Here is a 23,437-nt window from a genome sequence, read left to right as displayed (position 1 = left end):
CAACTGAAAAATCCTGTTCCCTCTACCTGTCTGCATCTTGTCCTCTTTCAACTCTTCACATAGGCGTTCCTTCCTTGCTTCCAGAGCTCCCTTTCTACTTGTTTGTTTTGTTTCTTCTTTGAGATGGGGTCTCCCTCTGTCACCCAGGCTACAGTGCAGTGGCACAATCATGGCTCACTGCAACCTCTGCCTTCTGGCTCAAACAACCCTCTTACCTCAGCCTCCTGAGTACCTGGGACCACAGGTGCGTGCCACCATGCCTGGCTAATTTTTTGTGCTTTTGGTAGACACAGGGTTTTGCCATGTTGCCCAGGTTGGTCTCAAACTCCTGAGCCCAAGTGATCCTCCCACCTCGGCCTCCCAAAGTGCTGGGATTACAGGTGTGAGCCACTGCACTGGCCTCTACTTGTTTTTGTCCTTTTCTGATCCCTCCCTCTACTGAGTGGGCTCTGTATTTTGCACCTTGAAGCAGGCTTTTCTCTAGGAAGCCTTTCCCCTGCACCTTGACTTTATACCATACCCTGGTTAACACTGGCTGGCAACGGTCTTGAACAGATGCATTCTGTCCCTGCCGGAAGTGTGCACTCTCTCTCCGATGAGGAGTACTTTTGGAGAGCGCCCTTAGAGCCTTCCACACATTTAGGGAACACCCAATGTTGCTGTGTGATAAAACCACATATGCATTTCCATGGAAGGAGGACACTGAGGCAGGGAACAACTGTTACTGTGCAGCCCTGGTTTTTGTTGAACTCTTTCAGTCGTCTTCCATATGTCTTTTGACTTGCTCTGCTTACCACAACCCCAATGGATTTAACCTGCTTTCCTCCCCAGTGCGGAGCTCTTCAACAGGACATTAGGGTGAGGAAAGAGAACCGGAAGGATCATTACCTGCAGAGGTCTGGGTCCTGTGATGCATTGTGGAGGTGGTAGAGGTGGAGGAGGTGGTAGTGGGGGGATCGCTGGGGTGATTCGGGGAGCTCCTGCTGGGAATGGGTCCTGCTGAAGTCCAGGGATGCCCACGGATGAAGGTGAAGAGCCCAGGAGGGTGAGTTTGACAGAGGCATCAGCTAGAGGGAGACAGAGACTTGCTCCAGGAGTGCTGTTCTGGACAGACAGTCCAGGTACGGTGGTAGGGGGGTCGAGGGGACTGTTCTCCCTTGTCCTGTCATTAAGCTTATAATTCTGTAGATTAAGTTCTCCTCACTTTTAATGCCCCATCCATTCTTTAATCCCTGCCTTGATGCCCTGCATGGACCCAAGTACCACTTCCTGCCCTTCCTTCACGCACAGACCTCAACTAGAACTCCACTCATAAATATCTGGGAACACACCCCACGGGCCACCTCAGCAGCCCCTTGTTTCCCCCTTTATCTCACTAAAGTGCATAGCCAGTGTCACACTCTGGGCATATTGCCCACATGGCACAGATCAGGCACTCAGATTCCAGCCCTCTGCCCTCCCCAAACTTCCCACATTCTTAAATTCTTTCTTCAACATTTGTTGCTTCTATTTGAATATTTGCGCAGACTCAAATTGTTGAGCCTTCCTGGCTACAAACAGATTATGGTTGCTTTTCCCTGCCAACTAGAAAACAAATGAGTATGAATGTCCATGAATGGGAGAGGGAATTGGAAGGTATTTGAGGGAGACCTGGTCTCAGTAGGATGTGGTCTAAACAGGAGTGGCAAAGATGGGTGTGGGTAAACATAAGACGTCTCATGACAGCCTAGTAGTGTCTCCACTTGAAATAATAGGGAATTGTGGCCATTTAAGTGGATCACTCCATGTTAAGATTAAAGACGTGACTTCAGCTGCCTCACACATCTAAAAGGAAACCTCCTGGGATGGCAGGCCTGCCCTTTCCTCCCTCCCAGCCCATCTGCTCCCCTACGTTAGCTGTCACCTCTCTCCAACTCACATTTGATCAGCTTTACCACTTCCAGGTGTGAGCTATTGGTCACCATGGTGCCGTTGACCTGTTGGAGGGACAAACAATTTTGAGTAATGGTGATGAACAGCTAGGGCATCCTTCTGTAAGTTCAAAACACCACGTCTTCAGGAAGCCATTTTCCAGTGCTCTTTAGCCTCCTCTGGTCACTTGTTTACTCAAGTCACACTATGAATTTGTTCTGTTCATATCTGCTATTTGTTCTGTCTCTCCAGCGAGCCTGTAAGTTTTCAGGGATAAGACCTGCGTCTTCATTCCTTAATTTGTTCATTCATTCACTTAGTTTTGGTATACACTTTTCCGACCATTTGTCTCACACACATGTGAATGTCCACTGCCCCAGTGTGCTTCCTCCTCACAGAGGACTAAGCAGTCTCTGCATCTAGGATTTCCTCAATGGTTCCCCACTATGCTGCCCAGGCTGGTTCTGAACACCATTCTGTCGAAGAAAGGCCTGAACAACCAGGGCAGGTTATAGTAGTTCAGCATGGGCAAGGATCCCAGGTTGGCATTATACGGAGGAAAGAATATCAACCTGAGAAGCAAAGTCTTGGGTCCTTCCACGAGTTACTACCAAAATAAGTTAATCTTATTTTGGTCAGTTATGAAATGAGAATAAAACTTGTTCTCAAAGCTTGGTTGCTTCAGAGTCAAGAAGGGCCACAGCTATCTTCCTCCTTGCTCTCTCTCCACACTATACCACTGTGCTCCCTCGCATGGACCACCCCTAACTCAGTGGCTGCCTGGTAGTTGGTATCAAGATGGAAGTGTGCAGGATGGGGCAAGGCCAGGGGTGCCCTGCACATCTGCCTCCACAGCTGGGAGTGGGAGTGCATGTTGGGGTCACTCACTTTGATGATCCGGTCGCCCTCCTTCATGCCGGCCTTCATGGCTGCACCTCCTGTAAGGAGAAGGCCTGGTCAGCAGAGCCCAACAACCTCTACCAGAGGCCACTGAAGCTACATCAAGGTCCCTGTCAGATCACCTCTCCTCTGAAATTTCCTCCTATTTCTCTGTGTTAAGTACCTCCAATGCTGGGTGCACTTCCTATTCCACTTTAGAGACACAACTACTTTTAAGCTAGAGTGAACTATGTAAGGTCCCATCTCCTGCTCTTCCTTCCACCTAGATAAGGTGCTAGACTTCTGATAGCAGGCCAAGGCAGGAGGCAGGCAGGGCCAGGCTCTGGGAAGAGCATGTGTGCTTCATTCTAATGTATCTGGATATGTTCCAAGGTCAAATCGAGTTATTTTTTATTATCCAGGGGGAAAAATGAGTTTCCTGTATGAAACAGAATGGTTAAAATAATTATTAAGGGAAATATGGAGAAAAGGCTTAAAACAAGACTTTCCTAAGTCCTGAGAGGTTTTGTAAAATATTCTGGGGGTTCACATCATTAAAAATAATAACTTTTCTTTTTAAAAAAGCCTTTCTAAAGCCATTTACAGTTTTTCCCTTTTTTTTCTTTTTTTTTTTTTTTTAACAGACAGAGTCTTGCCCTATAGCCCAAGCTGGAGTGCGGAAGCATGATCTCAGCTCACTGCAGACTTAGTCTTCTCAAGCGATCCTCCCAACTCAACCTCCCAAGTAGCTATGGGACTACAGGTGTGTGCCACCATGCCCGGTTAATTAATTAAAAAAAAATTTTTTTTTTTGTAGCGATGAGGTCTCACTATGTTGCCCAGGCTGGTCTTGAACTCCTGTGCTCAAGTGATCTTCCTGCCTTGGCTTCCCAAAATGTTGGAATTGTAGGCGTGAGCCTCCATACTCAGCCCAGTTTCTCCCTTTAAAATAAACCAAATTAAGAGCTTCTGATGGTGACTGACTGAGGTGCTCAAAAGATCATGCTCTTCACCTTTTCAACTTGTCATCTGACTGGAGGCTACAGTGGTTTTGATCACAATATGGTTTGTTTGTTTTTTTGAGATACTGTCTCCTCGCTCTGTCACCAAGGCTGGAGTGCAGTGGTGTGAGTTTGGCTCACACACCCCTGACCTCTTGGGTTCAAGCGATCCTCTCACCTTGGCCTCTGAAGTAGCTGGGACTACAGGCATGTGCCACCACACCTGACTAATTTTTGTATTTTTTGTAGAGACAAATATTTTCACCGTATTGCCCAGGCTGGTCTTGGATTTCTGAGCTCAAGCAATCGTCCCGTCTCGGCCTCCCAAAGTCCTGGGATTACAGGCGTGTGTCACCATGCCCAGACTCACAAGATAGTTCTAAATGACTTATAGTCCTAGTTTAATTTACATCCAGGAAGCGCAAAAAGCATTAAAGCCAAAACAAGTTAATGAGAAGCATAAAAACTACATATTGTACATTTGTCCCAGCGTGATCATTAAATCTGTAAGTTGCATTCCTCTGATCAAAACAAAACTCCCACAAAGCCCATCTAAATGTTTCTACTCTGAAAAGAAAAATACAGTGATGACTGCATTCCGATTTGGCTTTTCAATACTGGGACTCAAGACTACCCTCATCTAAAGTGTGCTATTTATGGAAGAACACTTGCAAATAGCTTGAAATTCCTGCTTAGACATTCATTTAGAAACTAATGCTGAAGAGAACAGAGCTGTCTTGCCTGAATGTATGAAACATGTGAGGTGACTTCTAATAACTTAGTGATTAAAAAAAAGCAACTAAACTCTTCAGAGTAAAGGAACTTCAGCAAGCATGAGAATCACTGCAAGAATTTTTAAAAGTGTGTTTCATGGACCTCTTGCCAGAAAGCAATTCAGTGCCTCCAAGGTCAGCCCCAAGAAAAAGGATTAGGGTTAGGGCCTGCCTCAACCTACCAAAGTGCTGGGAGTAATGATATTTAATACACACATATACCTGCATAGCAAAAGTTTGAACATGAAATAAGAGCTAATTAAAATACAATATGATAACCTGAAGTGACTTTGTCTTGTTTTTACTTTGGGTATATTTTTATATCACATGGAAATGACTTTTAATTGTAAAAATTAGCTACCCTTGGGTGACCTAAAAAATGAATACCTGTCTAAAGATACAACAATCAATGTTCCCCCCTGTCTTTTTTTTTGTTTGTTTTGAGATGTGTTGCCAGGCTGGAGTGCAGTGAGGCAATCTTGCCTCACTGCAACCTCCACCTCCCAAGTTCAAACCATTCTCCTGCCTCAGCCTCCTGAGTAGCTGAGACTACAGGTGCCTGCCACCATGTCTGCTACTTTTTGTATTTTTAGTAGAGATGGCGTTTCACCATGTTGGCCAGGATGGTCTCAATCTCCTGATCTCATGATCCACCCACATCAGCCTCCCAAAGTGCTGGGATTACAGGCATGAGCCACTGATCCCAGCCCTTTGTCTTCTTCTTTTTTTGTTCTGAGATGGAGTCTCACTCTGTCGTCCAGGCTGGAGTGTGTAGTGACGTGATCTCAGTTCACTGCAACTTCTGCCTCCCTGGTTCAGGCTATTCTCCCACCTCAGCTTCCCGAGTAGCTGGGATTACAAGTGCCTGCCACCATGATTGGCTAGTTTTTGTATTTTTAGTAAAGATTGGGTTTCACCATGTTGGCCAGGCTGGTCTCGAACTCCTGACCTCAGGTGATCCACCCGCCTTGGCCTCCCAAAGTGCTGGGATCACAGGCAAGAGCCACCTTGCCCGGCCTCCCCTTTCAATATGTCTTACCAAATTATCACTTTAATCTTCACCTTTTATTCTTTTGCTCTCCTTATTATCCTAATTATCAATATATATACTATTGAATGATAATTTTAGTTGCTTTGCTTGAGGAAGAATCTTTGATTACAGATCTGTGAACTGCTGTTGGGCTTTTGTTTGGTTGACTGGATAGAGTAAGCTGAAAGCAATAGATGATCACTCAGGGCTGAGGATATGTGAATCAAGGTCAGAGGAGTGGTGGTGAGCTATCAAAGAGATAGCTCTGGAAGCGTTGTTCAAGGCAGAATTATTGGAGTGAAGGGCTCAGCAGAGGCTCTTCACTCTGTTTCTGTTTCTATGAGATCTTCTGTAAAATACTCATGACTAGTAAATTTGTTGTGGAATTGGTCTGTCTTGAGATGTATTAAAGAAGTCCCGAGTCCTTGGGTGTAGGTATAGCAGAAACTTCCTTTGGAGGGCCACACCATTGGGATTCCATGGGGGAATGTTTGTGGCAAGAATTTCAGTAGCATAATGAGCAGGAACTGGCCCTCCTACAGAGTCTTTCCTCTCTCATTAAGAAGAGTGCTCCTCCTTTCTTCTGTGAGCAGGTCAAATGGATTTGATGATCAAGGGCCAAGCTCCGGGTAGGGGGAAGAGTAATGGGTAAGGTTGAGGCACTGTTGCTTTGCCTAGCCTTGTTAAAAGAAGCCCAATTTTGTTTTGCAGGCAACTCTCAGCCCCAGGCGAGAAATCAGGATTAAAGTAATTACAGTATCCTACTTCTCTTTGCCAGTGATTGGTTTGGGGAACTAGGCATATGAAGTGATTCTGGCCTGTAAGATACAATGGGAAATGTTTGCTGGGTGACTTCCAATTTTCTTCCCTAATAAGAGAGGTTTGTACTACCAGAAGACTCTTTCCCACCAGTCTTCTTCCTTCCTGCTTGGATTACTATGGTGTGAGGATGTCATGCCTGGAGCTTTGGCAGTCATTTTGCTACCCTGAGATGAAGGCCAATGCAATCGAAGGGAGGCTAAACAACTTTGGAGCTACCTAGCTCTAGACATTTTGTCAGGTGAGACGAATAAATACATTTGTGGTTAAGCCACTGTTAATCAGGTTTTCTGTTATGCGCAACTGATATAGAACCTGAGTGCTCCCCAGCCTTTGGTCATAGGCTAGATGAAGTTACATGCTTCAGTGTCCTCAACTTGTGGGCAGAGTTGAAGTTTCCGAGTTGCAGCCCAAGGCAGCTGCAGAATTGAGGTAGTGCTCTGGGGTCATGAAGGGTTTGCTTTTGTTGCTAGGCAGCACGCTGGGGTCTGGTCCCTACATAGCTTCCTCTCTCTCTCTGTCAGCATTCTTTATCTGTCTCCATACTCCCTCCCTCCATCTTCCAGGAATTTCTTCCTTCCATCTTCCGGTAGCTTCTAGCCTAGAGGAGCCCTCTGAGGTAGGTCATGCTCCAGTTAGAGTTGGGTGTGTTCCACTTTTGTGGGATCCTTTCAACTTGGACAGGCCACCCCCCCTCCCCAGAGCTCGTGGGCATAGATGCAGTGCATCACAAGCAATCGCCTCAGGTCACCTCTGATGAATATTCCACCTGTGGGGTGATCTGACCCCTTCCTTTCAACCAACATCATCTTCTATGCCATGCCCCACACATTAACCTCCAGTGCCATTTGTGTGTCTTCTTTTGAGAAATATCTGTTCATATCTTTTGCCCATTTTAAATTAGATTACTAGATTTTTTTCCATGGAGTTATTTGTGCTCCTTATTTAGTCTGTTTATTAATCCTTTGTCAGATGAATAGTTTACAAATATTTTTCCTCATTCTTTGGGTCGTTTTTCACTTCGTTTATTTTTCCTTTGCAGTAGTGACTACAGCATTTTGTCTTTCTTAAACTTGTATTTTAGGTTCAGGGGTATATGTGCAGGTTTGTTAATACAGGCAAACTCATGACATGGGGGTTTGGTGTACAAATTATTTCATCACCCAGGTGTTAAGAATAGTACTTGATAGTTATTTTTCCTGATTCTCTCCCTCCTCCTACCCTTCGCCCTCAAGGAGGCCCCATTGTCTGTTATTCCCCTCTTTGTGCCCATGGGTTCTCTTTTCTTTTTTCTTTTTTGGGACAGAGTCTGTTGCCCAGGCTGGAGTGCAGTGGCACCACCTCAGCTCACTGCAACCTCCACCTCCCAGATTCAAGCAATTGTCCTGCCTCAGCCTCCTAAGTAGATGGGATTACAGGTGTGCATCACCATGCCCAGCTAATTTTTGTATTTTTGATAGAGACAGGGTTTCATAATGTTGGCCAGACTGGTCTTGAACTTCTGACCTCAAGTGACCCACTCATGTTGGCCTCCCAAAGTGCTGGGATTACATGTGTGAGCCACTGCACCCCACCCCATTGGTTCTCATTATATAGCTCCCACATATAAGTGAGAACATATGGTATTTGGTTTTCTGTTCCTGCATTAGTCTACTAAGGATAATGGCCTCCAGCTCTTGCATATCCATGTTCCTGCAAAGGACATGATTTTATGGCTTTTTAATGGCTGCATAGTATTCCATAGTATATATGCACCACATTTTCTTTGTCCAGCCTACTACTGATGGGCATTTAGATTGATTCCATGTATCTGCTATTGTGAATAGTATTGCAATAAACATTCATGTGCATGTGTCTTTATGGTGGAATGATTTATATTCCTCTAGGTATATGCCCAGTAATGGGGTTGCTGGGTCAAATGGTAGTTCTGATTTTAGTTCTTTGAGGAATTGCCACACTGCTTTCCACAATGGTTGAACTAACTTACACTCCCAACAGCAGTGATAAGTCAGTATTCCCTTTTCTCTTCAACCTTGCCAGCATCTGTTGTTTGACTTTTTAGTAATAGCCATTCTGACTGGTGTGAGATGATATCTCATTGTGGTTTGAATTTGCGTTTCTCTAATGATGAGTGATACTGAACTTTTTTTATATGCTTGTTGGCTGCATGTATGTCTTCTTTTGAAAAGTGTGTGTTCATGTCCTTTGACCACGTTTTCATGGGGTTGTTTTTTTCTTGTAAACTTGTTTAGGTTCCTTATAGACTGTGGATATTAGACCTTGGTCAGATGTATAGTTTGCAGAAATTCCCTTCATTCCATAGGTTGTCTGTTTACTCTGCTGATAGTTTCTTTTGCCATGCAGAAGCTCTTTAGTTTCATTAGATCCCATTTGTCAATTTTTGCTTTTGTTGCAATTGCTTTTGATGTATTCATCATGAAATATTTGCCAGTTCCTATGTCCAGGATGGTATTTCCTAGATTATCTTACAGGGTTTTTATAGTTTTAGTTTTTACATTTAAGTGTTTCATCCATATTGTGTTGATTTTTATATATGGTGTAAGGAAGGGGGAAGGTCCAGTTTCACTCTTCTGCATACGGCTAGCAAGTTATTGCAACACCATTTATTAAATAGAAAGTCCTTTCTCCATTGCTTGTTTTTGTCAGCTTTTTCGGAGATCAGATGGTTGTAGGTGTATAGCCTTATTTCTGGGCCTCCATGCTGTTCCATTGGTCTGTGTTTTTCTACCAGTACCACACTGTTTGGTTTACTGTAACCCTGTAGTAGTTTGAAGTCAGGTAATGTAATGCCTCCAGCTTTGTTCTTTTTGTTTAGGACTGTCTTTGCTATTAGGGCTCATTTTTGGTTCCATATGAATTTTAAAGTAGCTTTTCCTCATTTTGTGAAGGGTGTCATTGGTAGTTTAATAGGAATGGTATTGAATCTATAAGTTGCTTTGGGCAGTATGGCCATTTTAATAATATTTATTCTTCCTATCTGTGAGCATGGAGTATTTTTCTATTTGTTTGTGCTATCTCTGATTTCTTTGAGCAGTGTTTTATACCTGTCATTGTAGAGACCTTTTACATCCCTGGTTAGCTGTATTCATAAGTATTTTACTGTATTGGCTGTAGCATTTTCTTAGCAAACAAGTCATTTAACCTTTCCATGTCTCAGCTTCCACACTGATAGATGATTATATATACATTTGATTGCTACTGTGGAAACCAGATGAAGTGAAAATGCCCAGGTCTCAATTGGGCATTGATGCTTCTCTTGCATTGACCTCCTGCTCAAGTTATGCAGTTTATATGAGGGTTTAAGGAATTTGGCTCAGGGCGGAGTGACTTTCTTTTAGTGTTTTCAGTAACAACCTAAAAACACCAAGTGCTTGGGATTGGTCAAGGCCCTAGCTGGGTACAAACCTGCAGAGGAAGTCATGTAGCTGACTGGGTCACAGAGGGGTTAGGTACTTTGTGTTTTTCAGTCAGAACAGACAAAACAGCGGGAAAAACTGAGGGACCCCACAACATGAGATGATGTATGTTAACGTTCGTTAGTATTTACTAGGGGCCAGCACTTTAGGTAGAGAGTTCAATGACAGACTTCTTATTTTTCTCACCCATTTTACAGATGAAGAGCTGAAGGATAGAGAGGTGAGATAATGGCCCAGCGTCACACAGCTGGTAAATTGTAGAGCTGGGATCTGAATCTAGGTATCTGTCATCAGAAGCCCTGCTCTAAACAATAAGCCAAGTATTGCATTTAACATACTCCTCAGCATGTAGGAAGTGCTAGAGAAAGATTATCTTTGACTATAATTTTTTATGAATGCACATTAAGTCTGTAGTACCATTAGATGGATTCGTTTAAAATTCCTTAAAGTGCCCCAAAGATGGTAGAATAAGATAATGCAATCTAGCAGATGTAAAGACACTTAACAGTGTTAAAAATTGGTTTTAGTTTATAAGATAACTTGTATAGGCATACCTTGAAGATATTGTAGGTTTGAACCCAGGCCACTGCAATAAAATGCATGTGACAATAAAGCAAGTTACTCAAGGTTTTTCATTTCCCTGGGTGTTAGGCTGGGCGTGGTGGCTCATGTCTGTAATCCCAGCACTTCGGGAGGCCAAGGTGGGCAGATCACCTGAGGTCAGGAGTTTGAGACACGCCTGGCCAACATAGTGAAACCCTGTCCCTACTAAAGATACAAAAATTAGCCAGGCACGGTGGCACATGCCTGTAATCCCAGCTGCTCGGGAGGCTGAGACAGGAGAATCTCTTGAACCCGAGAGGTCGAAGTTGAAGTGAGCAGAGTTGGTGCCACTGCACTCCAGCCTGGGTGACACAGTGAGACTTCATCTCAAAAAAAAAGTTACTTTTTACTATATATACTGTAGTCAGTTAAGTATGCAACAGTGTTATGTTTAAAAAACCCAACATAAACAAATACTTTTTTTTTTTTTAGTATAAGTATGTTCCATGCAATATTTGGGATATATTTATACTAAAAAAGGTATTTGTTTATCTAAGATTTAAATTTGTTTGTGTCTTCTGTGTTTTTATTCACTAAATCTGTTTGCCCTTGCTTGGGAGGCTGTTCTGTCTTCGCTGAATGAACAGGCTCCTTTCCTTCAGCTTCTCATTAGGTTTGATCAATGAGAGACATCAGCTGGAGAAAAGGGGACAGGAAGAGAAGGAGGTAGAGGTTTATTCTTCTCTGGTCTGCTGCAGATTTGCTGTGTTCCTCCTCACTGGTCACAGCTCTGGGTTCAGGTAGCCGCTCCCTCCCTTGCCCTTTCAGGCCTATGATTGGTACCAGTTCCCTGCCCTTGCTGACCCTAGGATACTGAACTATCCCTTTTCGGTTTCCCCAAACTCAGTCCACACCTTTGTAGATGAGATTCCTTATTAAACTCTTGTCAAATTGTCCAGTCCGTGGGTTTGCCTGCTTCCTGTTGTACCTCAACTGATAAAGGCATGCAATGTTCCACATCTGATGTGGTCTGGATTTGTGTTCCCAGTCAAATCTCATGTTGTAATGTAATCCCTAGTGCTGAAAGTGGACCATGGTGGGAGGTGATTGGATCATGGGGAATGGTTTAGCACCATCCCCTTGATGCTGTCTTGTGACAGAGTTCTCACAAGGTCTAGTTGTTTAAAAGTGTGTAGCACCCTGCCCCCTTGGCCCCCCTCCTGCCATGTAAGACATCCACTCTCGCTTTGCTTTCTGCTATGAGTACAAGCTCCCTGAGGCTTCCTGAGAAGCAGATGACACCATGCTTCCTGTACAGCCTGTGGAACTGTGAGCGAATTAAACCTCTTTTCTTTATAAACTATGCAGTCTCAGGTATTTGTTTATAGCACTGTGAGAATGAACTAATACAATGTGTAAAGAAGATACTGTTAATATAGCTATTTTGCAGATGAAAATAATGAGGGTCAGAAAAAGGTTTAGTAGGTTGCCCCAGGCTTTGCTCCTACTAAATGGTGAGAGTAGGTAACAAACCTAAATCTGTCCATTCCAAAACTCAGTTCACAACTATGCTATGCTTTATTAATGAGCTCAAGGAGGCTGGAACTGCTAGACAGGTCACTGTTTATGCTTTTCTACCGGCATGCGGAGGCACAGACAGATGCTGTAAGACAGACTATATCATGGCCCCAGTCCAGGTTTTTTTTTTTTTTTCTTTTTTTTTTGAGACAGGGTCTTGCTCTTGCACCCAGGCTGGGGTACCGTGGCACAGTCATAGCTCACTTCAGCCTTGACCTCCTAGGCTCAGGTGATCTCCCACCTCAGTCTCCCAAGTAGCTGTGACTACACGCATGTGCCACCGTGCTCAGCTAATATTTTGATTTTTAGTATAGACAAGGTCTCAGACTCCTGGTCTCAAATGATCCTTTCTCCTTGGACTCCCAAAGTGCTGATATTACAGGCACAAGCCACCACCTGGGCTTTTCTTTACTCCTTCTTGTACTTGGAGCCTACTTCCCTACCTCTTGACTTGCTTTGGCTAATAGAATGAGGCAGAAGTGATGGGTGCCATCCATAAGGCTTGGTGGCCCCAGCAAGACTTATAAGATCCAAGGAAGAATGGATGAGTGGAATACAGTGGGGAGTGATAACCAGGGCTTCAGGTAGGAAACTGGGGGTCTAGGTAACTGGATTGAGACAGAGGAGTATAACAATTGCTTATTGGCTAGTACCACTCAATATTCAAGGCTATGAACAAGCGTATTTTGTAAAAACAAAAACCAAAAACCACAAACGAACGAACAAACCAAAAAAACTGAACGTGGGAAGCTCATCTTAGTTTAATCTAATTTCTATAAAATTTTTACTTTTCTGGTTTGTAAGAGAGGAAGTAACAGTAACTCAAAGGAAGTCCCTATTACTGGGACTTAAATGTTTAAAAATGTTAAGTAATTTTATGGGTTTATCATTTTGCTGGGTAGGCTTTGAGAGCATTGTCTTAAATGACAGCAGGACAGTTTTAAAAATCATTTCCTGAATCTAAGGGTCTTGCATCTACTTTGAAGGTAGTGAAAACTCTTCTGGAGAGTTATGGGTCAACAGCTCTTTCTAGGGAAGCTTTAATACCATCTGTACCAGAGACAAGGGGATAGGCTATCCTCTTTGCAGGTTTTCATATGCCTACCTTGACCACTGTATTAGTCGGGGTTCCCTAGAGGGACAGAAGTGATAGGATATATATATGTGCAAAGGGGAGTTTGTCACGTATTAACTTACACAATCACAAAGTCCCACAATAGGCTGTTTGCAAGCTGAGGAGAAAGGACAGCCAGTCCGAGACCCAAAAGTGAAGAACCTGGAGTCTGATGTCCGAGGGCAGGAAGCGTCCAGCACAGGAGAAAGCTGTAGGTTGGGAGGCTAGGCCAGTCTTTCCTTTTTATGTTTTTCTGCCTGCTTTATATTCTCTGGCAGCTAATTAGGTTGTGCCCATCAGATTAAGGGTGGATTTGTCTTCCCCAGCCCACTGATTCAAATGTCAATCTCCTTTGGTAACACCCTCACAGACACACCCGGGATCAATACTTTGTATCCTTCAATCCAATTAAGTTGACACTATTAACTGTCACACCCACCGTGTAGGGCAGTGACTGTGTCATATTCATCCCTTTATTTCAAGCATCTGATGCAGTCCCTGACATAGTTAGTGGTTGTATAAATGTTTATGGAATTGAAGTGAATTTTACTCTTTTGTATTTGAGAGGCAAATATTCAAACAGACAATGGGTAGACTATATATACAGTTACCTGCACTAACCAATACAGGAAGCCAAGTAACAACTGCTATAGCACTTGACCCCAAATGCCAAGACTTGATTAATAACTGACAGCATGTTCCCTATTTCTTTTTTTTTTTAGATGGAGTTTCGCTCTTGTTACCCAGGCTGGAGTGCAATGGCGCGATCTCGGCTCACCGCAACCTCCGCCTCCTGGGTTCAGGCAATTCTCCTGCCTCAGCCTCCTGAGTAGCTGGGATTACAGGCACGCGCCACCATGCCCAGCTAATTTTTTGTATTTTTAGTAGAGACGGGGTTTCACCATGTTGACCGGGATGGTCTCGATCTCTTGACCTCGTGATCCACCTGCCTCGGCCTCCCAAAGTGCTGGGATTACAGGCGTGAGCCACCGCGCCCGGCTTTGTTCCCTATTTCTAACTTGGGACCAACTGGAATAAGCCAAATATGCTCCCCTAACCAATTACATAGAATTTCCCACTTATAGTTAGCCTGCCTACAGCCTTCCATGACAACAGCTTCAGGGCATACCTGAAGCCTTCCCTTTTGCCACCATATGCTTTCCAAGTCCTCTGGCTGCCTTTGTGCTGGTGGCTCTTTTGCTATAGCAAGCTCTGGGTAAGTAGCCATTGCTGTTTCTCATTTGGGTGGTTTTCATTTATTTCTACACATTTGGAGTAACTGCTTTTCTTAATAAATTGAAATAGAAGGATTTAAATGATTTTAATCAAATGCAACAAACATTTATTGCATGCCCAGTGTCTGCCAAGTGCTAGGTTATTTCCTATGTATTCTGCTATGGTTTTATATGTATTTATAGATGGAAAATGACATAAGGTGTGTATCTACCTTAGTAGTGGTTAATTCATACATGCACCCACTTCATAAAATGTATAACATTAAAAGAATATTTTCACATATATGTTTCCTATAATAATATGGATAATTAAAAATAACATCATTGATATTTCTGTTTTCTTTGGTTTCCTTTAGGATTCTGTTTCCTGTTTCTGACTGAGACTCTGGTTCAAAATTGAGTGGGTGGGGACAAAGCAGAATCATCGGTCCTGAACATGCAGATGTCTTTTGACGTCTGAGGGAATTACACACATTAGGTTTCATTTTCCAGCTTCATTTCCTATGACATGGTAGCGACAATTAAGAGCAATTGAAACGCTTCTGCTCATAGTCTTTAGACTTCAATCACAGGACCGTTGGTAGAAATTCAGCCACAGTAAAACCCATGGAGCCTTCCTGGCAAATTTGTGTCATACTCACCTGTATTTCCTTACCACAGTCTTTGACAGACATCTTTAATCCATCACTGTATTTCTGCTTGAATGAGGCTCCTAAAAACAGTGTTGCAGGCAGCCCTACCAATCAAATGCAGGGGTATACTCAATTAAACTGATTTGCCATGGCTGCTGTAGAATTTTGTCTCAGTCTTGATCTAACAAAAGCTCAGGTGTTAAAGTTTATTACATGAGGAATGGCTGAAGAAGTTGCATGTGACTTTCAGATTTTTTTGTTGTTGTTGTTTTGTTTCTTAAATTTATTTACTATACTTTAAGTTCTGGGGTACCTGCATGTGGAGAACATGCAGGTTTGTTATATAGGTATACATGTGCCATGGTGGTTTGCTGCACTCATCACCCCATCATCTACATTAGGTATTTCTCTCAATGCTATCCCTCCCCAACCCCCGACACCGTGCTATCCCTCCCCTAGCTCCCCCACACCCCCAAAAGGCCCCGATGTGTGATGATCCCCTCCCTGTGTCCATGTGTTCTCATTGTTCAACTCCCACTTATGAGTGAGACCATGCGGTGTTTGGTTTTCTGTTCTTTTATCAGTTTGCTGAGAATGATGGTTTCCAGCTTCATCCATGTCCCTGCAAAGGACAGGAACTCATCCTTTTTTATGGCTGCATAATATTCCATGGTGTATATGTGGTACATTGTCTTTACCCAGTCTATCACTGATGAGTATTTGGGTTGGTTCCAAGTCTTTGCTATTGTGAACAGTGCTGCAATAAACACGTGTACATTTTTTTTTTAATTTTAGATCCACATTTTGATTTAGATTGGGTTCTTTCTTCTTTGATTTTTGGAAGTCATTTGATTTAATTTAATTTAATACAGCTGAGGCAAAACTCAGAAAATTAAATAAACAGGAATATATTTAAAATTCTGCATTTAGGCTCAAAGGCCCACATGCCAAGTGAGGGAAGCAGGTTCCACAAAATTGACCTGGGATTTTGATAGTTGATATTCTTAGGACACATTGACAGAAGTCCAGCATCTGCTAGGTTGTAGGAAGTAACAGTTCCAAAGTATTCTATCCTGATTAGACACACCTGGATGATGATCTTTGGTCTGGGAATCCTATTTTAAGAAAAGCATTAAAACAACAACCAGAGAGTATTACAGGAACACGATGAAGGAAAACAAAGGATCTGAACAGTATGTCGTATGGGGAAAAGCCGACGAAGCTGATAACAGTTGGCTTGAAAAAGAGAAAGCTGACGTGAGCACAATGACTGTCTTCACATATCTGCAATTTTATCATGTAGAAAAAGGAACAGGCTGATTCTGTCTTGTTCTGGAGAATGTTTCTTTTCTCTTCTTTTTCTTTTTGCATAATTAGATGTAAAAAAATTATGGTAAAATATACATAGCATTAAGTTTACTATCTTAACCACTTTTAAGTGTACAGGTCAGTATTGTTAAGTACATTCTGTTTGTCTCCAGAAGTTTTTGCAAAACTAAAATTCTATGCCCGTTAAACAACTCTCCATCCCTCTCTCCCTCCAGTCCCTGGCAACCACCATTCTACTTTCTGTTTCTATGACTTTGACTCTTCTAGACATCCCATGCAAGTGAAACGATACCGTATTTGTCTTTTGGTAACTGGCTTATTTCACATAGTGTAATGTCTTCAAGTGATATCTATGTTGTAGCATGTGTCAGAATTTCCTTTATATATGCCACACTTTGTTTATCCATTCATCCCTCCATGCCCATCTGGGTTGTCCCCACCACTTGGCTATTGTCAATAATGCTGCTATGGACATAATTCTTTTGGCTATATAACCAGAAGTGAAATTGCTGGATCATATGATAATTCTGTTTAATTTTTTTAAGGAAGTGCCATACTGTTTTCTATTGCAGCTGCACCATTTTACATTCCAGCAACAGTGTGCCAGGATTCCAGTTTCTCCACAATCTAGCCAACACTTGTTATTTTCTGCTTACATTTTGGGATAGCAGCCATCCTAATAAGTGTGAGGTGCTATCTCATTGGGATGAGGAGTGTTTCTTAAACTATAAAGACTCATTCCCCTTTTGAAAAAAAAATTTCATCCCTCTTAAAATGGTATCTGAAATTTCAAAATAAGTGGAATATTTTGTACTGAGATAAAACAATGATGTATCCTAGTATGCTTTTTCCTATCCCACATACTCCTTAAACCTGCAGCCTCAAACTCCTGTGCTTAAGTGATCCTCCTGCCTCACACTCTCAAGTAGCTGGGACTACAGGTATATGCCACCATGCCCACTGAATTTTGCATTTTTTTTTTCAGAGACCAATAGAAGGAAGTCCTTTCTACACTGGATGGTAAGTTGGAATAGATGGCCCAAAGATCCACCAAGCCACTCTTCCTCCTCCCCACAACAAATCTTTCCATATCTGCAATTTTATCACAGGGATTGGCATACTGCAGCCCACAGACTAATCTGTTCTAAAAAAGTAGATCTAGAAAGCAATTTGTGTAAAAACATTCAAGAAGATTTTGGAAAATGTTATTAAAACTTAGAAATTTGAAGTGAATAAATTAACATAGGAATAAGTCAGTAGATAAATGTCCATTTATTTATTTATAATAGTATTTACAACATTACAAATTATAATTTACATAAATATATAAATAAATCATAATGATTTTGATAGCAGCCATGATACTGAGTATGAGGTGATATCTCATTGGGATGGGGAGTGTAATGATTTATTTACATATGTTTTTACATTTATAAATATATAAATTATATATAAATATATGTATATAAAATTATATATAAAATTATTATGAGTAATTAAGATAATAAAAGTATGATATTAATTTTATAAAATGTGGATATATTGGACTGGATATATATGATTGAATTGGTATTTGTGATTAGAAGATACTATTCTAAAAAGTAATAGAAATCATATCTTGGACATTATCCTATGTGATAGAACTAAAAGTCAATATATACTTTATTTCTCTTTCAATACTAAGGGAGAAATAAAGGATACGTCAGCATTATGGATGGCTTAAATTTTATGCTTTGTGCTTTTTTGTAGTTTCCAAACTTTCTCCCATGAATGTGTAAATATGTATCATTTCAGTAGTCAGAAAATGATTATATTATGAAAGGTAATGAATTTCCATTACCGAGGCATTAATTAGGAGCTGGATGTTTTAATTTACTTGTTTTTTTTGGGGGGGTGGGGTCTTGCTGTTGCCCAGGCTGTAGTGCAGGGGTTATGAATGCATGTGATCATAGCACACTGCAGCCTCAAACTCCTGTGCTTAAGTGATCCTTCTGCCTCAGCCTCTCAAGTAGCTGGGACTACAGGTGTGTGCCACCATGCCCACTGAATTTTACTTTTTTTTTTTCAGAGACCTATAGAAGGAAGTTCTTTCTACACTGGATGGTAAGTCGGAATAGATGGTCCAAAGATCCAACTCAAATACTTTCTATTTTTCTGTTTATAGTAGTTGGAACATTAGTTGGATTCCTAAGACCTGGGAGCTAGACCTGTGTCTATCCCTATCCTCCACTTAGGTTTGCAATTCAGTTTGGCTTTTAAGCCTTTGTTTTGTTTGAATGTAGAATGAGAGTGAATAATGCCTTTAATCTTTCTAATTTACAAGGATACTGCAAAGACAAATGAAACAATGAAGCATCTAGCAGAAAAACATCCTGTTTTTTTTTTTTTTGTTTTTTTTTTTAAACTAGAGAAGAAGTCTCGCTCTGTCGCCCAGGCTGGAGTGCAGTGGCGTGATCTCGGCTCACTGTCAACCTCCACCGCCTGGGTTCAAGTGATTCTCTTGCCTCAGCCTCCTGAGTAGCTGGGACTACAGGCACGTGCCACCATGTCTGGCTAAATTTTTTTTGTAATTTTAGTAGAGATGGGGTTTCGCCATGTTGGCCAGGCTATTTTCTAACTCCTGACCTCAGGTGATCTGTCTGCCTCAGCCTCCCAAACTGCTAGGATTACAGGCATGAGGCACTGTGCCTGGCCATTTTTAAGAGCAATGCTTGTGTTTTTTATTTTTGTACTGCACCCAGAGGCTTAGCAATGATGTTACAGTTCCAGAGCTCTACATCCCAACCATTCTCTGGCTCTCAGATTTACCTGGAGCAGGTCACCCTCTGACCTTTCAGGGCTGAGTGACACATATTTTTCCTTTTATTTGCCAATGCCTGTGTTACAGCTCAGGCTCCCAGCATGATGTTATATTTCCGTAGTCCTGACTGGGCAGGAGCCATGTGAGGACTACAGCCATAACAAGCTGTAGGTGTTCAATCAATGTTAAAGGAGTCCAGCTGAGTTGCTTCTTTGCTCCTGTGTGTTCTGACTTCACTTGAAATCCTTTGATTACCTTGGTTGGGGAATCTTCTTGGGAGCCCTCTGAACTTTCTTGGAAATTGTCTAGACTAACTCAGCAGAGAGCAGTTTTAATAAGGCTGACAAGACAGAGCTGTGAGGTTGGTGAAAAGTGGTAGCTGTGGTTGTGCTGGAATGAGATGGAGCCTGGGGTGGAAGATTTGGGTTCTTTTCTGAGTTCTTCTGTCATTAGCACGTTGGTTGACCCTAGTTTCTCCAACCTGACCCGGGAGGAGCTGGACTCTGGGATCTTTAAAATTTTGTGGGGAGCTATTGTCTGTGTTGAACCTGTGATTCCAAGTTAATAACCTAGGTTTCAGTCTGGCCTCTGTACGGTCTTGGGGAAATCATTTCATATCTTTGAGCCTCAAGAATTACATGAAATTAAGTATTTATAATAACCAGGCCTATGTCTAGTGCCTGGTAGGTTCTCCTAGTATTCTTGTCTGCCATCCTCCCCTTTTGTCAAATGGGGATAAATTAATCTTCATCAAAACATTAACTGAGACTTAGAGTGCCCTCACATAGACCCACTTATATTCTCAGAGGAAACTCTTAAAGATGGTGTCAAAATAAATCCAGACTTAGCAAGGACAGGCTTTATTCAAAAGGATTATTGTAGGTGGGGTGTGTGTGTGTGTGTGTGTGTGTGAAATGAGAATGGGGAGCGACCCTTGCAATAGGGAGAATTATTGACCTTAAGATGTGCAATTGTCTCGGGAGCTAGGCGATTGTCTCAGGAGCTAGGTGAATAAGGGTTTTCTTTCTTTTTTTTTTTTTTTTTGAGACGGAGTTTCGCTCTTGATACCCAGGCTGGAGTGCAATGGCGCGATCTCGGCTCACCGCAACCTCCGCCTCCTGGGTTCAGGCAATTCTCCTGCCTCAGCCTCCTGAGTAGCTGGGATTACAGGCACGCGCCACCGTGCCCAGCTAATTTTTTTTGTATTAGTAGAGACGGGGTTTCACCATGTTGACCAGGATGGTCTCGATATCTTGACCTCGTGATCCACCCGCCTCGGCCTCCCAAAGTGCTGGGATTACAGGCTTGAGCCACCGCGCCCGGCCGGGTTTTCTTTTATAAAGAGGAGTTAAATAAGGCTAGAAAGAACTGTGGTGTGGGGACATGGGATGAAAGAGTGACATGACCAGATAGTTTATCAGAGAACATTTTACCCTGAGGTCAGCCTGTTCTCTGGAGGGGCTGTCTGCTGGTTAAGGCTGAGAGTGGGTCAAAGTTTAGAGGCTCGTAGGAGAGAGAGAAATGTCACCAATTTAACCAAGTTAACTTCTTCTTTTTTCTTTGAGACAGAGTCTTGCTCTGTCACCCAGGCTGGAGTACAGTGGTGCGATATGGGCTCACTGCAGCCTCCACCTTGTGGGTTCAAGCAATTTTCCTGACTCAGCCTCCCGAGTAGCTGGGATTAAAAGTGCGCACCACCATGCCTGACTAATTTTTGTATTATTAGTAGAGAAGAGGTTTTGCTATGTTGGTCAGGCTGGTCTTGAACTCCTGACTTCAAGTGATCCATCCACCTCATCCTCCCAAAGTGCTGGAATTACAGGTGTGAGCCACCACATCCAGCCAAGTTTGGTTAACTTCTTATTTTGTCCTATTGATCAGTGAGGATGAAACACTTCAGTTAATCATTTATGAAGCAAAAAATGGGAATTTGGAAGGTCTGTGTCTAGCCTTGTCATAGGTAAGCAAGGGGGCATCTGTGAATCTTCTCTCAGTCATATGGGGAATGGTGGTTTTTTATGGTAAACGATTTTCCACAATGCAAAATGATGTTTGTGCTCTTCCCCCCATTCATATGTTGAAACCTTAATCCCTAAAGTAATAGTATTTGGAGGTGGGACCTTTGGGAGGTAATTAGGGTTAGAGCCCCCATGAGGGGGGATTAGTGCTCTTATAAAAAGAGAAGAAGACATGGCATCTCTTTTCCTGTGTGCACCCACCAGGGAAAGGCCGAGTGAAGATGTAACCAGGAAAAGGGCCCTCACCAGAACCCAGCCATGCGGGCACCCTGATCTCAGACCTCCAGCCTCCAGAACTGTGAGAAATAAATGTTTGCTGCTTAAACTACCCAGTCTCTGGTATTTTTGCTATAGCAGCATGAATTGATTAAGACTGGGGGGGATGTCTTGACCTTCCCTGTTTTTCAGAAGCACAGGGCTGAGGTAAAATTCAACGTTGTCAATGGTTAGAACTTCAGGATCCAAAGACATGAATCCCAGTTGGTGACTTTCAGGTTCTGGTAGGATGTTGGCAGGTGGGTCAGATCTTTCCAATGCTTCTCAGTGCAGATTCTGCTGAGCACCTGTTGGTGGAACTCTGGAAGGAATTCTGGCAGGTCCTTGGTGGATGAGGTCAGAGGCTGAGAGAGGAAAGGAAAGGGCCATGAGAATAAGATCACCTGAAACTGGCATGTTCACTAACAGCTTCCTCTAACCAAGTTCCAGCTGACCATACACAGCCTTGTGTTTTAAAATGCAAGCGGAAAAAACAAAAAAAGATGGGGAAGATTGTTTCAGTTTTCCAGGCTATTCCTTCTCACTGAAAGGAGAGTTGGGAGAACCCGATTATCATCAGCAGCATCAACAACCAAACTCTTAGCTAAGCTGAACCTCCCTTCCTGAAAAGGTGTGTGTGTGTGTATGCATGCGTATGCGTGCCAAGGGAGAAGGCTTTTCCTAAACATAGGGATAGGAAATGATAGGAAATGGGAGAAGACATTATTGCCAGAGTTTCAAAGCCCTTCCAGGGCACCCTTCCTTACGGAAGAACTGGGTTGTGGGGTGCAGCTTGCTCAGGAAGGGAGACAAAGGGAAACATGAATGATCATACTCTTTTTCTCTATTTTAAATGCCCCACCTCTTACAGAGAAAGGGCTCAGTTAAGAGCTGGATATAAAACCTAACTCTGCAACTTACTATCAGGGTGATCTTGGGCAGTCATTTCATTCTGGATGATGATTTTACTTCCTTATCTGGAAAAATGTAGAAAACTTATCTTAAAGGGTCATTAGGCAAAGTGCAGGCCATGTAGCAGGTACTTAACAGATGGATAATAATGAGAAGGGAAGGGAAAAGGGAAAGACACTGACATTTACTGAGCTCCTACTTTGTAAGGGGTGGGGCATTCAAAATAGATATGAAGAATATGGTGTTGGCTCCAACTAATCAGATAGTGGCCACAGTGTTCAGGTTCCTTGTTACACCAGACATCAATTCCTTAACTGCCAGATATGAGATGGGTGTGTGTGTGTGTGTGTGTGTGTGTGTGTGTGTGTGTGTCCTGGGGAAAGGCCTGGGTTAGCCAGGGTGGTAGGTGGGTTTAGGATAGTAGCTATTTACCATCCCATACAGAAGTAGTATATTTATATAAGTAGTATATTTATATTTCATTTTCACAACAATTACAGCCAAGTGGAATGTTATCACTTAGGGTAGGTCCAGAACACTTTCTTCCTTCCATGTTCACCTTTGCATTATTGCTAATGATACCCGTGTCTGGTTTGTAGGAAATTCAAGTCATGGTGCAAGAATAGGAAACGTCTTCCCAGGGAGCTTTCTTTCTAATAGAGTATTTGCCCAGAGTGAGGATTTATACCAGGGCCTATTAGTTCATCAGGTGAGCAGGAAAAGAATAAAAAGTGATTTTAAAAGTTACAAGGAACATAGCCATACAAACACATGTTGTGATGGCTAATCTTATGTGTCAACTTGACTGGGACATAGGGTGCCCACATATTTGTTTAAATATTATTCTGGGTGTGTTCATAAGGGTGTTTCTAGATGGGATTAACTTTTGAATCAGTAAAATGAGTTAAGCAGATCACCGTCCCCAGTGTGGATAGGCCTCATCCAATCTGTTATAGGCCCAAATAGAACAAAAAGGCAGAGTAAGAGAGAATTCATTTTCTCTGCCTCTCTTTGAACTGATGCATCTGTCTTCTCCCGACTTTGCAATTGGACTCAGATTGGAACTTATAGCACTGGCTCTCCTGGGTTTCCAACTTGCTGACTATAGATTGTGGAACTTCTCGGCCCCCATAACCATATGAGCCAATTCCTTACAGTAAATCTCTCTCCC

General features: G+C 42.6%; 1 protein-coding gene across 1 annotated transcript in view; it reads right to left on the bottom strand.

Moving 5' to 3' along the window:
• Positions 1 to 23,437, bottom strand: part of LOC105705254 (rho guanine nucleotide exchange factor 11-like) — a 79,652-nt gene that overhangs the window by 31,021 nt on the left and 25,194 nt on the right. The window contains 3 exon segments of the mRNA XM_064372104.1: positions 889 to 1,067; positions 1,919 to 1,976; positions 2,800 to 2,849. Of these exon segments, the coding sequence (XP_064228174.1) occupies positions 889 to 1,067; positions 1,919 to 1,976; positions 2,800 to 2,849 (287 nt within the window).

Source organism: Aotus nancymaae, unplaced genomic scaffold (assembly GCF_030222135.1).
Source record: "Aotus nancymaae isolate 86718 unplaced genomic scaffold, 86718_ANA_hifiasm-v0.15.2.pri h1tg000348l, whole genome shotgun sequence".
Lineage (NCBI taxonomy): Eukaryota > Metazoa > Chordata > Mammalia > Primates > Aotidae > Aotus > Aotus nancymaae.
Note: the sequence above shows the minus strand (reverse complement) of the source record. Positions and strands in the feature narration are given on the sequence as shown.